Source organism: Belonocnema kinseyi, chromosome 1 (genome assembly GCF_010883055.1).
Source record: "Belonocnema kinseyi isolate 2016_QV_RU_SX_M_011 chromosome 1, B_treatae_v1, whole genome shotgun sequence".
Classification (NCBI taxonomy): Eukaryota; Metazoa; Arthropoda; class Insecta; order Hymenoptera; family Cynipidae; genus Belonocnema; species Belonocnema kinseyi.
The window spans coordinates 111,877,789-111,891,070 of record NC_046657.1 but is presented as its reverse complement, the minus strand read 5'-3'; the positions used below and the strand labels follow the sequence as shown (position 1 = coordinate 111,891,070).

Sequence of the window (13,282 nt, the reverse complement as noted above, 5' to 3'; positions counted from 1 at the left end):
TTTTTGTTAAAAAATCATATTATTGCATATTGTTTATTCGGGGATTACAAAGATTAGTTTTTCACATTATTTTTTCTAGCTATTTTTGAGAAAGCTCTTTAAAGAATCAAGACTTTCTGATTTAAATAAATTAGAAAAACGTCAAGAAGATGAAAGATTTAAAAATAGTAGAGGAAATTACCTATTTTTCATTAATCCATTTTCTTAAATTTTTGCAACTTGTTTTAAGCAAGCCTTTTTCTGAGTAATTTACAAAGATACAATTTTTTGTGACAAATAGTTTTTTGAAAAGCCCCTTTGCTTTATGTTTTTTTTCCTTTAGACTTCTGCATTTTTTCTAATGTCTTTTTATCACTTAAAAGCCAACAGTTGTTTAAAACCTATTTTAATATCAGCTAGAAAATTTGCTGAAATTATATTTTCATTGCCGTGCATGGAATTATCTTTTTTTTAGTTTATTTTTATCAGTAGAATGTTCAAAGCCGTTAAAAACGGTTCACATATTTTTAAAGAACTTTAAACTATCTCGTAACTTTTTTTTAAAACAACTTTCTTGATATTCACTGGAAAAAGGGTATTTCAAATATTCCAATTTCATGAATTTTATATGCGTTATTTATTTTTAACTGAACAATTAATTTTTACCTTTCGTTTTTAGAAAATACTTGAAATTGGTATCACACAAAAATAATTTCTTCGAAAAGGTCTTAAATTGTTGTTTGAAATTCTTGAAATTTTGTAAAAAGGGGGGGAGGGGGATTTTCGTAATTTAAGGTCAGAATTCTTGATTTGCAGAAATTTGGAGCAGAAAAGGGGAATCGGTAGAAAAAGAAAGAAGGGCCAGACTTTTTGACATTGGACATTTAGGAAACATTTTTTAATTAAGGAAAGCAGGGTAAATAGGTGAAAAAAGGACAAGTATGTTTGATTTTAGGTATTTTAGAGGACTGTTACAATATAAAGAAAAAGAAGGGAACAGTAGAGGGCAAAAGGGTTAGATTTATTGATTTTACGAGATTTTTAAATACAAGGACAAAAAGAAAGAATAGAGAAAAAGGGTCATATTTTTTGATTTTAAAAGAATTTTGACTATTTTTGTTTTAGTAGGAAAAATAGGAATACGTAAAAAAGGATCAGAGTTCTTAATTTCGGGGTTTTCACCGGATTTTTGATAATTAAGGGAAGAAGGGAAAGGAGTTGAAAATGGAAAAATGATCAAAAATATTTATTTTAGGATTCTTAATGGGTTTTGAAAGCAAGGAAAGAAGGGTCCAAAGTAATTTGAGGAATTTTAAGCGATTTAAAAAATTTCACAAGGACTTAAAAAAAGTGAAGATCTCACAAATATTTCAGAAGATTTCAAAGACTTTTTGACATTCTAAATATAAGAGGATTTTTCTAATTAAGGAAAAAAGGTGAATAGGTAGAAAACAATGGATCGGAATTCTTGATTTTAGGTATTTTAGGGAACTTTGAAAATTTAAAGACAAAGAAGGGGGATATGCAAAAGGGTCCAAACTTTTTGTTTTAGGAAATAGGATTTTTTTAATTTAAGGGAGAAAAAGTGGAATAGGTGGAAAAGCAGATAAGGAAATCCTTGATTTTGGACATTTTAAGGGGAAAAGGGGTCTAAAATTAATGACTGTAGGAATTTTATAGAATTCTTAAGGCACAGAACAGGGAAGAGTTTCAGAATTTTTGGTTTTAGATAATTTATGGATGAAAAGAGTTAGAAATTTTGATTTTAGGGAATTTTTTAAACATAAGGACAAAAATGGGAAGTAGAAAAAAAGGGTAAGGGCGATAATTATTGATTATAAAAGAATGTTTGCGATTTTTGTATTTTTGAAGGGACGATAGGATTACGCAAAAATGTGAAAAGGGGTCAGACTTCTCGATTTTGGGCATTTTAAGGGAAAAAAGGGTCTAAAATTATTGACTGAAGGAATTTTACAAAATTCTTAAGGAAAAGAACAGGGAAGATTTTCAGAACTTTTGGTCTTAGGTAATTTATGGATGTAAAAGGGTTAGAATTCTTGATTTTGGGAAATTTTTTAATCTTGAGGACAAAAAGGGGGAACAGGAAAAAAAGGGCAAGGGCCATAATTATTGGTTTAAAATAATTTTGGCGATTTTTGTATTTTAGGATGGAAAGATAGGATTACGTAGAAAAGTGAAAAAGGGTCAGAATTCTTGATTTTGGGCATTTTAAGGGAAAAAGGGTCTAAAATTACTGACTGCAGGAATTTCACGGGATTCTTAAGGAACAGAACAGGTAAAAGTTCTAGAATTTTTGGTCTTAGGTAATTTATAAATGAAAAGGGTTAGAATTCTTGATTTTGGGAAATTTTTTAATCATGATGACAAAAAGGGGGAATAGGAATAAAAGGGTAAGGGCTATAATTATTCATTTTGAAAGAATTTTGTCGCTTTTTATATTTTAGGAGGAAAGCTAGGAGTACGTAAAAAAGTGAAAAAGGGTCAGAATTCTTGATTTTGGGCATTTTAAAGGATTTTTTATTATTAAGGAAAAACGGAAATAGTTAGAAAATAAAAAATTAATTCGATGAATTTTACTGGAATTTTGAAAATGAAACAATAGGGGAAAATAGTTTAGAATTCATTTGGAAGGATTTTCGAAATTAAAGGGGAATGGTCACAAAAGGGTCAGAATCAGTCGTGAATACAAAATATTGTCAAAGAAGTAAGAAACAGAAAGAAAAAAAAAGTTAATAAATCTTTCATTATTCTAAAAAGATGTGTACATTTTTTTCGGTCATAACTCCGATGAATTATGTAGTCATTTAAATTAATTTCTTCACTTTGATTATTCAGGATATTATGTTAACTACTTGTATCATACACAAACTCTTAGGCCCCGTGGAGTTTTGAAATAATTAGATTAAAGAAAAAATTTACTTGCAAATATTATAAAATTTTCAAAACCTCTACATTTGAAGTGATTGTTATATTTGCTTTTATTTTAGATTAAAAAGGAATCTTCTTTACTTAAGGCTTATATTTATTTTTATAATTCTCTGATAAACTATATAATCACAATAATTTATTTTATGTTTAAATTTCTGAAAGATTACGATAACCTTTGATATAATTATAACATTATCGGAATGATTTGCGCTTTTCAACACTTGTTTCCAAGTCCAAAGAAAAACGTTTAATTTCTTTTGGTTGAACTTACTGAAAATGCTACCAAAAAATTCAATTTCTGACCAAACAGTGTTTGTTTTAATCATAGAAAACTATATTAAAAACTGCCTTAAAACAAAGAAATTTTACTAAACGTTTGAATAGTAAATTAAATGTTTAATGATTTAATATAATAAATTCTATTATACTAAATAGTAGATTTTTTATACTAGTTATATAAAACTTAATCAAAAATTAATAACAGTAAATTCTATATACCTCGGTCCGGGACTGCTTATTCAGATATTACAAAATAAAATGAAAACTTAATTTTTATCATCATTTTAATACTGGTTTCCTATTTTGAGTCAATCTTTATTCGCAGTTACCCTGATAAATGTATTATTTCAAACAATTTCTCGATCTTTTTTATATGAATAATTTTTCTTTTTACCATTATTATTCGATCTTGCATAATTTTATCATAAAATTGCATTTCTTATTTTTAAAGAGATTTTTCGATAGATGAGACCAGAATCGCTGGTCAAAAGTGACTGGTTAACGAACTCGTTCTTTCTTTCTAGGCCGTAACAAAATTTACGAAGCCTAATCTAATCTCGTACTAATGTGTACATTAAAACAATTTCAATATAATAATATAGTATTGTACACAGAGACGGAAAAAGATATAAATACACATTCTACAATAGGCCCGAAAAACATAACCTGTATTATTTTTCGATAATAAAATACTGATAAGAACGCCCCACCCGGGTTAAAAGGTTTGTTAATTATTTTAGCCAATAATAGCACCAAAAAGAAGAATATATTTAATACAAACGTTCAATATAACCCTAAACGTAAGGATAATTACAAAAAAATTCATATTTAATAAGGCAGTTTTGTAGGCCTTTTTACAAGTTTTAAGTTTTTTTTTCATATCTTATTGTTTTCCACATTTCGCATAGTTTAATTAGAAAACGGAATTTTTCAGTTTGTAAAAAGCGACAAAAATTACCTGACAATTACAGGTTTTTTCCAGTTATAATTTTTCTGGATTTATTTAAATATTTCCTATTATTTAAAATAATATTATAATAAAAGAATTTCAACTAAGATGGAGTATCAAAAATGGAGTATTAAAATTTTTAGTTAAAATAAATAATTTTCCACGCAAAGAGAACAACAAATTTTCAACCAGTGATGAATTTTTAATTAAAATTATCAAACTTCAACTGTAATACATAAATTTTAAACCAAAAAACATGCATTTTTAACCAAAGAATTTAACTTTAAACCAAGTATAGTTTTATTTTTATCTAAAAAGATCAATTTTCAAATCAAATGATAAACATTTAACTGGAATACTAGAATTGTCAACGAAAAAGATGAATTCTCAATCAAGTAGATTAATTTTCTACCATAAAACACCATTTTTCAACAATATACATGAATTTTTACTGGCATAGTTGAATTCAGAATTAAAAAAGATCCATTTTTAACCTTAAATGGAATAGTTCAATTTGCAGTTAAAAAAAAAAATAATTTTCATTAAAATAGTTAAATCTTAAATAAAAAATATAAGTTTCAACTAAAATTAAGAGACTGTAACAGTTGAATTGTCAACCAAAAAGATGAATTTTCAAACAAGAAGATTAATTTCTACCAAAAAGACGAAGTTTTAACTGAAAGAGATGTATTATCATCAAAAAATTGAGTAGTTAAATTTCTATTTAAAAAATTTAATGTTCAAAGTGATGAATTTTCAAACAATTACTAATGTTAAAATGAAACAGTGGAATTTTTAACAAAAAAATAAATTTGCTAATAAAATTATGAATATTTAATTCGAATTATCAAAAAAAAAAAAAAGATAATTTGTCACAGAAAAATTGAATAGTAATAATTTTCAGTAAAAAAAAATTAATTTCCAATCAAAAAACGAATTTTCAACAAATTGTTAAATCTTAAACAAAAAATATGAAGTTTCAACTAAAATTAAGAGACTGTGACAGTTAAATTTTCAACAAAAAAAGATGAATTTTCAAACAAGAAGATTAATTTCTAACAAAAAGACGAATTTTTAACTAAAAGAGATGTATTATCATCCAAAAATTGAGTAGTTAAATTTCTAATTTAAAGATTTAATGTTCAAAGAGATTAATTTTTAAATAAAATGATAGAATATTAAATTTAAAAAAGTTACATTTTTGAACAAAGTGATGAATTTTCAAAAAAATTACTAATCTTAAAATGAAATAAAGGAATTTTGAACAAAAAAATACATTTGCTAATAAAATTATGAATATTTAACTCGAACATTCGAATTTTCGAAGAAAAAAAAGATAATTTGTCACAGAAAAATTAAATAGTAATAATTTTCAGGAGAAAAGATGAATTTTCGACTAAAATGATGGAATATTCAATTGTAATAGTTATTCACCTTCTAAGTTTAAAAAATTAATTTTTAATGAAAAAACGAATTTTCAAAAAAATAGTTACATTTTCAATAAAAATTATGAATTTTGAACTAAAATGGTGAACATTTAACTGGAATAGTTGAATTTTAAACCAAAAAGATCAATTTTCGAACAAAATTATGCATCTTGAATTAAAATATTTGATTTTTTAACCAAAAATATGAATTTTCAACTAAAATTATGAATATTCAATTCGAATTTTAAAAGAATAAAAAGACAATTTGTCACAGAAAAATTTAATAGTAATAATTTTCAGAAAAAAATTGATTTTTAATCAAAAAACTAATTTTTAACAAATGGCTAAATCGTAAACAAAAAATATGAAGTTTCAATTAAAATTAAAAGACTGTAACAGTTAAATTTTCAACCAAAAGATGAATTTTCAAACAAGAAGATTAATTTCTACCAAAAAGACGAATTTTTATCTAAAAGAAATGAATTTTCAGCCAACAATTGAGTAGTTGAATTTTCAATTAAAACATTTAATGTTCAAAGTGATTAATTAAAAAAAAATAGAATATTAAATTTAAAAGTTACATTTTTGAATAAAGTGATGAATTTTTAAAAAATGACGAATCTTCAACTGAAATAGTTGAATTTTTAACAAAAAATAAATTTGCTAATAAAATGATGAATAATTAACTCGAAAATTCGAATTTTCAAAGAAAGAAATACATAATTTGTCGCAGAAAAATTTAATAGTAATAATTTTCAGAAAAAAAGTAATTATTCCATTGTAATAGTTATTCACCTTCTCAGTTTAAAAAATTAATCTTCAATCAAAACACGAACTTTCAAAAAAATAGTTAAATTTTCAATCAAAATTATAAATTTTCAACTAAAATGGTGAACATTGAACTGGAATAGTTGAATTTTAAACCAAAAAGATCAATTTTCAAACAAAATTATGCATCTTGAACTAAAATATTTGATTTTTTAACCAAAAATATGAATTTTTAACTAAATTTATGGAATATTCAATTGAAATATAGTTATTATCATATTCCGTTAAAAAATTAATTTTCAACAAAACAGCTGTCATCAACCAGCGAAAATATTTTCAATAAAAATAATGAACCTTCAACCAAAAAAATTAATTTTAAACAAAAGGGTTCAACTTTTGATAAAGTAATTAAATTTTCATTTAAAAAAAGGATGAATACTGAACGAAAAATGTAGTAGTTGATACTTCAACAAAAAAAAAGATTTTCATCTCTAATAAAAAATATCTGAATGCAACCAAAAAAGACCATTTTTCAACATAATTGAAATTTTTAACTCTGAAAATTTTTTTTTTTCAAGAGAGGAAAAATGTTGCAAACTGCTGAATTTTCTAACAAAGAATTGAATTTTCAACTTATAACGGCCAATTTTCAACCACAAATATAATGGTAAGATTTTAAGTTTAAAAAATTAATTTAAAACTATTGAAAAAACGAATTTTCAACAAAATGGTAAAAAACAAACAGTAATCTAAAGCTAATTTCACCAATGAAGAATCATTGTTACTTAATTTTATATTTGCAATTTAAATACAAAATTAAACACGAAAATTGGCACCTTTTTTTTAAAGCGCTATCATGATAAAAAAAATAGACTTCTTATCAAAAAATAGCCAACAGTAAATTTGTAGATATTTTTGAGATGAATTAATTTTCTCCTTAACTTTTTCTTTCGTATCTCGCATAGTTTTACTTAAAATGGCATTTTTCATTTTTGATTACATTTTTCACGATTTAAATAAAAACTATGCATTTAATCAGAAAAATTGTTTGCAGTGAATTTGTTGATATTTTTAAAATAAATAATTTTGTTTTTCAACTTTTTTTTTGCTGAAAATCTAAAAAAATTCTCCTTCAGTTTACCCAACTATTTAAGTTATTTCTTTCTCAAATACTGAATATCAAGTTCTTAACTTTAGGCATTTTAGGGAGATTTTTGAGAAAAAGAAGGGGTAATGAAGAATGTAAAAAAAAATATATATATAAATTAATTACCTGCGTCTGGAAAGTCGTCAGAATTCGACGTCTCGCTTCGAGAACTTGAGACTGCTTTCCAGTCACCAAAAAAGTGAGCGATTGATCCTTCGAAGATGCAATTTCGATGTGAGCCCCCGACTCTTTCGTTATCAGTTGGCAAGTGCGAACAGATTCGCCTTCTCCAAACTTATCGCTGTGGTCGAATTTCCTCTCTTCGACCGGCACACGAAAAACCTGTTAAAAAAAAACAAAAAAGGGAACATGAAATATGAGCGGTCACTGGCTACTTAAAAAAAAAATCGTCTCCCGGCAAACATTCGCGATTGCTCTCGAATTAGAAAATATATCAAATATACTTGAATATTCTAGCGCGATCAATTAATTAAATATTACTAAAAACAACATAAATCAATTCTCGAATTTGTCTCGAAAGTCCCTGAATTTGAATAATAATCCGAACAAAATTTTTATTTGATCTACTTATACTATAAATTTCACGCAAAGACGATTTTTCAACGAAATATTTACATAGTAGATTTTTGAACCATAAAGATGAATTTTCAACCAAGAAGATTAATTTTTACAAAAGCAGACGAGTTTTGAAGAAAATAAATCAATTAAAATTATAAATTGTCAACCAGCAACTGTATAGTTAAATTTTCAGTTAAAAAGTCATGTTTAAACAATGAGATGAATTTTTTACCGAAAGGATGTAATTTTTAATTGGAATACTTGGGTTTTTCCGTTTAAAAAAAACAACTAATTTGTAATAACAACGAAACTAATTGTTTTTTTTTTTTTAATAGTTACAATTTCAAACAAGATGACGAATTTTTAACGAAAATTATGAATCCCAGTTACAACTGGGATAGTTGAATTTGAAACAAAAAACATGAATCTGCAACAAAAATATTAATTTTCAACCCAGAAGATTAATTTGTACCGAAAAGTCAATATTTTTAACTAAAAATATAATTTTTCAACTACATACTGAATATTTATATTAAAAAAAAATTTTCCAACAAGAAAACCAAACAAATATTTAACAAAAAACCTCAATTTGTACCTCAAATAATTAAATTTTTAGTAAAAAAAATAAGTTTTCAGCGAAAGAAAAAAGAATTTTCAAGAAAATAGCTCATTTTTCAACCAAGGAGACGAATTTTTAATCAAAATGATGAATCTTTAACAACAACCAATTAGTTTTTAACAAAAGAGTTACTCTCTCAGCCAAGTAATTCAATATTCATTCAAGAAAAGCTTCGGGACAAAAAATGTATTAGTTGATATTTTAACCATAGAAGATTACAAATTTCAATAAAAAATAATGGAAATAAAACTAAAAAAAAAAAGAATTTTCAGTTTAAAAAATTGATTTCAAACAGAAAAAAAATAATTTTTAATAAATATATCAATATAAAGCTACTTTTACAAATAAAGGAGCAGTGTTCTTCAATTTAATATTGCAATAAAAGGGTGGCCGTTTTAATCGAAGCAAAAAATTCCCGATTATTTCCCAGTTCCCAAACATTTTTCACGGTCAATGAAATTTAAAAAATCGAACTCTATTCTAAACATTTTTCCATTTAAAGTAATAAACAACAAACAAAAAATTAAATCATTCCAAGTAAAACTCTTGAATTTCAAACTTTTGAAATTGAAGTTCAAGAAGTTTTTCACTTTTATAAACTGTAGAGTTCAAAGATTCAGATTAAGTTCCAAAAATATAAATTTACGTTAACATTTTCAATACTTTAAATTAAAGAATTAAACAATGAACTTAAAAATGTTCAAAATATATTATTTTAAGTAATTTTAAACTCGAGACATTAAAAATTGAAAAATATATATATATATATATATTTTTTTTGAGAATCTTGAGAAATCTAGAAGTGGTTTTAAATTTTTTCAAATTTAAAATAATTTTAGAAATTTTTTCCAGAAGTATGAAATATAGTTTTAAATGAATTTAATTTTTTTACCATTTTTAACAAATCTTGCAAATTAAACAAAAAAATCCTTAAAATTTGAATTTATAAATAACAATAGAACACATATTATTTGCAGAAAAAAATACAGTAATTTTAAGATGTTTAGAAGTTTTAAAAAGATATAAATTAAATTTTGAACTTGAAATTATTTCAAATAATTTAAACGAAGTGTGTGTACTGACAAAATTGTAGGAAAAATTCGATTGATTTAAAAATATATTAAGAAGTTCTGAAAAATATATTAACACTTCGTTTAAATGACTTGAAATCATTTCAAGTTCTTAATTAATTTTGAATCTTTTGAAAACTGCTAGATATTTCTTAAAATTACTGAAATTTTTTCTGTCAATAATAAGTGCTCAATTGTTATTTATGCGTCAAAATTTAACAATTTCACTAACAAATTAAACATTTCTTATTCTTTCTCTAAATTAAAAAATATCAAATTACGTAGGTTAACAAATGGATAATTTCGACTTAAACAATATTTTAAATGTAAGAAAAATCTTCAATTACGACTATATATTAATGGCAAAACAAATTAATAGAAATAATAAATGTATTAATAAATCTATTTATTGAATTTAATAGAAAAAAGAATATAAGAGAAGGCCTAAAATTTGAATTAAAAATAAAATTATCGGAATAAATGATGTATTAATATCAATTCTTATTAAGATTTTCGAATTAAGACAGTTACAATCTGGAAATTCTCAAATTTTTGAACGAATCTAGAATCGTGTTATCAAATCAATTATTATTCAGATTTTTATATTCAAAGTAAAGCTCCATTTACAAAAAAAATGTATTTATTTATATTTACAGCTGATAAAATAAAACTGTTTTTTATAAAAAAATTTCAACTGTTGAAAATTAATCTTTTTAACTGAAAATTTAACTATTTTATTGAAAGTTTCTCTGGTAGAAAATTAATCTCCTTTTTAAAAATTTAACTTTTTAATAAAAAATATTTACTTATTTTGTTGAAATTCATCTTTATTTGGTAGAAAATTAATCTTCTTTGTTGAAAACTCGCCTTTTACATAAAATTTGATTTCTGGAGGAAAATTCATAATTTTTTTATATGCAACTAGTTGGTAGAAAATTTATGCGTTGCTTTTGAGAATTCAACTAATTTGTTGTAAATTTGTATTTTTTGTATTCAATTCAAATGTTTTTGATTAAAAATGAATTTTTGTTAAAATGTAAACTAATTCCATTGTTTTTTTGAGAATCCATCTTTTTTCTTGAAAATTCAACTATTTGATTGAAATCTGACATTATTTTTCAATTCATAAATTTTCTTTCCTATCAAAGTGGGAATTTCTTACGTGAGTAACGACGGAGCATCCTACACGCATGCTGTTATTAACACTTGGCGAAGGATTTGGGCTGCTGGTTGTCGAACTTGTCGATCTTGTCGATTCGGGAAGGACTGGGAAGGTCTCATCGTAAGTTGGAGGCTCGTAGGCCGTTCCCTCTTCCATTACTGACTGTTGCTGCATTTTGGGGTTGTCCTGAGTCGTGCCAAGTCCTTACAGTAGCACTGAAATATTTATCAATTTAAAAATTCTTTAAAAAACCATCAACATTGATTTTACTAATAGAAAAAAAACAGTTTTTTTTACTAATCCTTTTTTATAACAAGGGCTCACCTGGAAAAGAGTTTGTCTTAAAAATCGAATGCTTATTTCATATCTTGTTATTTAAATTTTTTTAAATAAACAGGATTTGAAAAATGATCAGAATTATGCAATCTAGACAATCCTTCCAAAATCTATTTATTACTCAGCAGAAAATTCCAGCCTATAAAACTTCAGTTATTGTTTATCACTGAATAATTTTGCAATAAAAGCCTTAATTCTTGACTGATTTTACAATTGAAAACGTGCAAAATTTGATAATTTCAGATCGAAACTTTTAAGATTGGATACTTTCAGACCAATAACGTTAAAATTTTTATAAATTAGAAATTAAAAAGTTTCACAACCTTCTCTATTCCAATCGGTCTAAATTTTGTTTAAATAAATAGCCATTCAAATTAAACAGGTTTAGATTGAAATTTTAGGAAATTGGAAACTTTTTAATTGAAGGCGCCTGAAAATTGGACAATATTTTTAATTATAATCCTTCCAAACGTATGCAATTTTAAATTCGAAAATTTAAAATGAATTAAATTACAGTGAACCCTGGAGTGTCGATTTTTGGGCTACCCTTGGACCTAACTCCCCGGATATAGGTCCACTCCGAATGTAAGCAGTCAGAAGTGTGTGAACCGTTTTAGGTAGATTTTCCTTCGTAGTAAAAAAGGTTTTTCTAATACGGAGACAAAGATAAACTAAATATTGATCGGAAATGAGGAAGAAAGTTTTCCGTTACACGTTAAAATAAATGTGTTTTCTGCTAACGTACTTTAAACGTCTGCGCGCCGTTGAGCATCTCGTTTAAAAGGAGAACTTTCTCTCGAATAATCGGTCCAGATACTCTGTCTCTCGCTTGTTTAAATAATTTGAAGACAGCAGCACCCAAAAACACATAAAAATTTTGCAACTATGTATGGATAAGCGAAACACTTCCCTTTACAAATATTAGATTAACTGTCCACGAAAAACACAGTTTTCACTATTCTCACGTCAACACTTGACAGTTTGAGATTCAAAACACTGCAGTGAGACTCCGATGCCTGAACTTGATTGGCTCTCTCTCTCTGCCTATCAAATGCTTCATCTTATTAATTTTTTGTTTTCTTTGAGGAATCGCAGAACCTATAAGGTAGCTACAACAGCGCCACCAATTCCAAAGAAATTTGTTTTTAATATTAACAAGAAATCTCATAATAATTATTTCAAGCCGTATTATAACATTTTTGATTAAAATTAATTGATATTCACTGATCTGTTCATGAACATTGTTCCAATAATTTCGCGATATATATTCGTCTGTCAGATGGCGCTGTTGTCAATGTCAAAGGCAAGCTCATTTTATCGCCGGAAATAACCCGATCAGTCCCATCGACTTCAGTAGGCATCAGAACCCCACTGCTGGTCGACGCGAGCTCGCCATCATGCTTATTCGCGCGTGCCTCTCGCTTCAAGTGAACTGTCGGAACGTCATGCCGCAGTTGCACATGCAGGCCGTTAAAGCTAAGCGTCTTGCCGCATACTCACGGCGCGGCGACAATTCTCAGACGAACTATCTCTGAAGGGAGGGGGGGGGGGGCTATGTCCGGGGTTCACTGTATTTGAAGTAGAATAAATTCATAAATAAATTCATATTTAAAGTTTCAAAATTGGACAATTTAAAGATTAAATAGTCAGAATTAAAAACTTCAGCAATCTTAATTAGGAGATAAAAATCTTGTGATCAATTATCTTGCATTCAAAATTCAAACCAAATTTTATTTAAAAAACAATAAAACTTTAACAAAGTTTAGATCGCGGCTTTAAAAATTTGACAGTTTGAAATTGAAGTCGTTGAAAAATTGGAAAATATTTTTATTTGAAAATTTTTCAAATTCAATTTGAAATGATTAATTTTAAGATTTAAATTAGATTATTTTAAATTGAATACATTCCTAAATAAAGGAATTCAGGTCAGACCTTTCAAAATTTGACAATTAAAATTTCCAATATGCAGAATTACAAAGCTTCAGCAATTTTTATTAAGAGATACAAATCTTTTAACC

At 25.9% G+C, this 13,282-nt stretch overlaps 1 protein-coding gene across 2 annotated transcripts in view; it reads right to left on the bottom strand.

Moving 5' to 3' along the window:
• LOC117176530 (vigilin) overlaps positions 1-13,282 on the bottom strand; it is a 75,135-nt gene that overhangs the window by 59,301 nt on the left and 2,552 nt on the right. For both annotated transcript variants that reach the window (XM_033366793.1, XM_033366788.1), the window contains 2 exons: positions 10,929-11,143; positions 7,625-7,840 (listed from right to left, as the gene is read on the bottom strand). In XM_033366793.1, coding sequence (XP_033222684.1) covers positions 7,625-7,840; positions 10,929-11,102 — 390 coding nt within the window. In that variant the 5' untranslated portion in view covers positions 11,103-11,143. The remainder of the gene's footprint in view (positions 1-7,624; positions 7,841-10,928; positions 11,144-13,282) is intronic.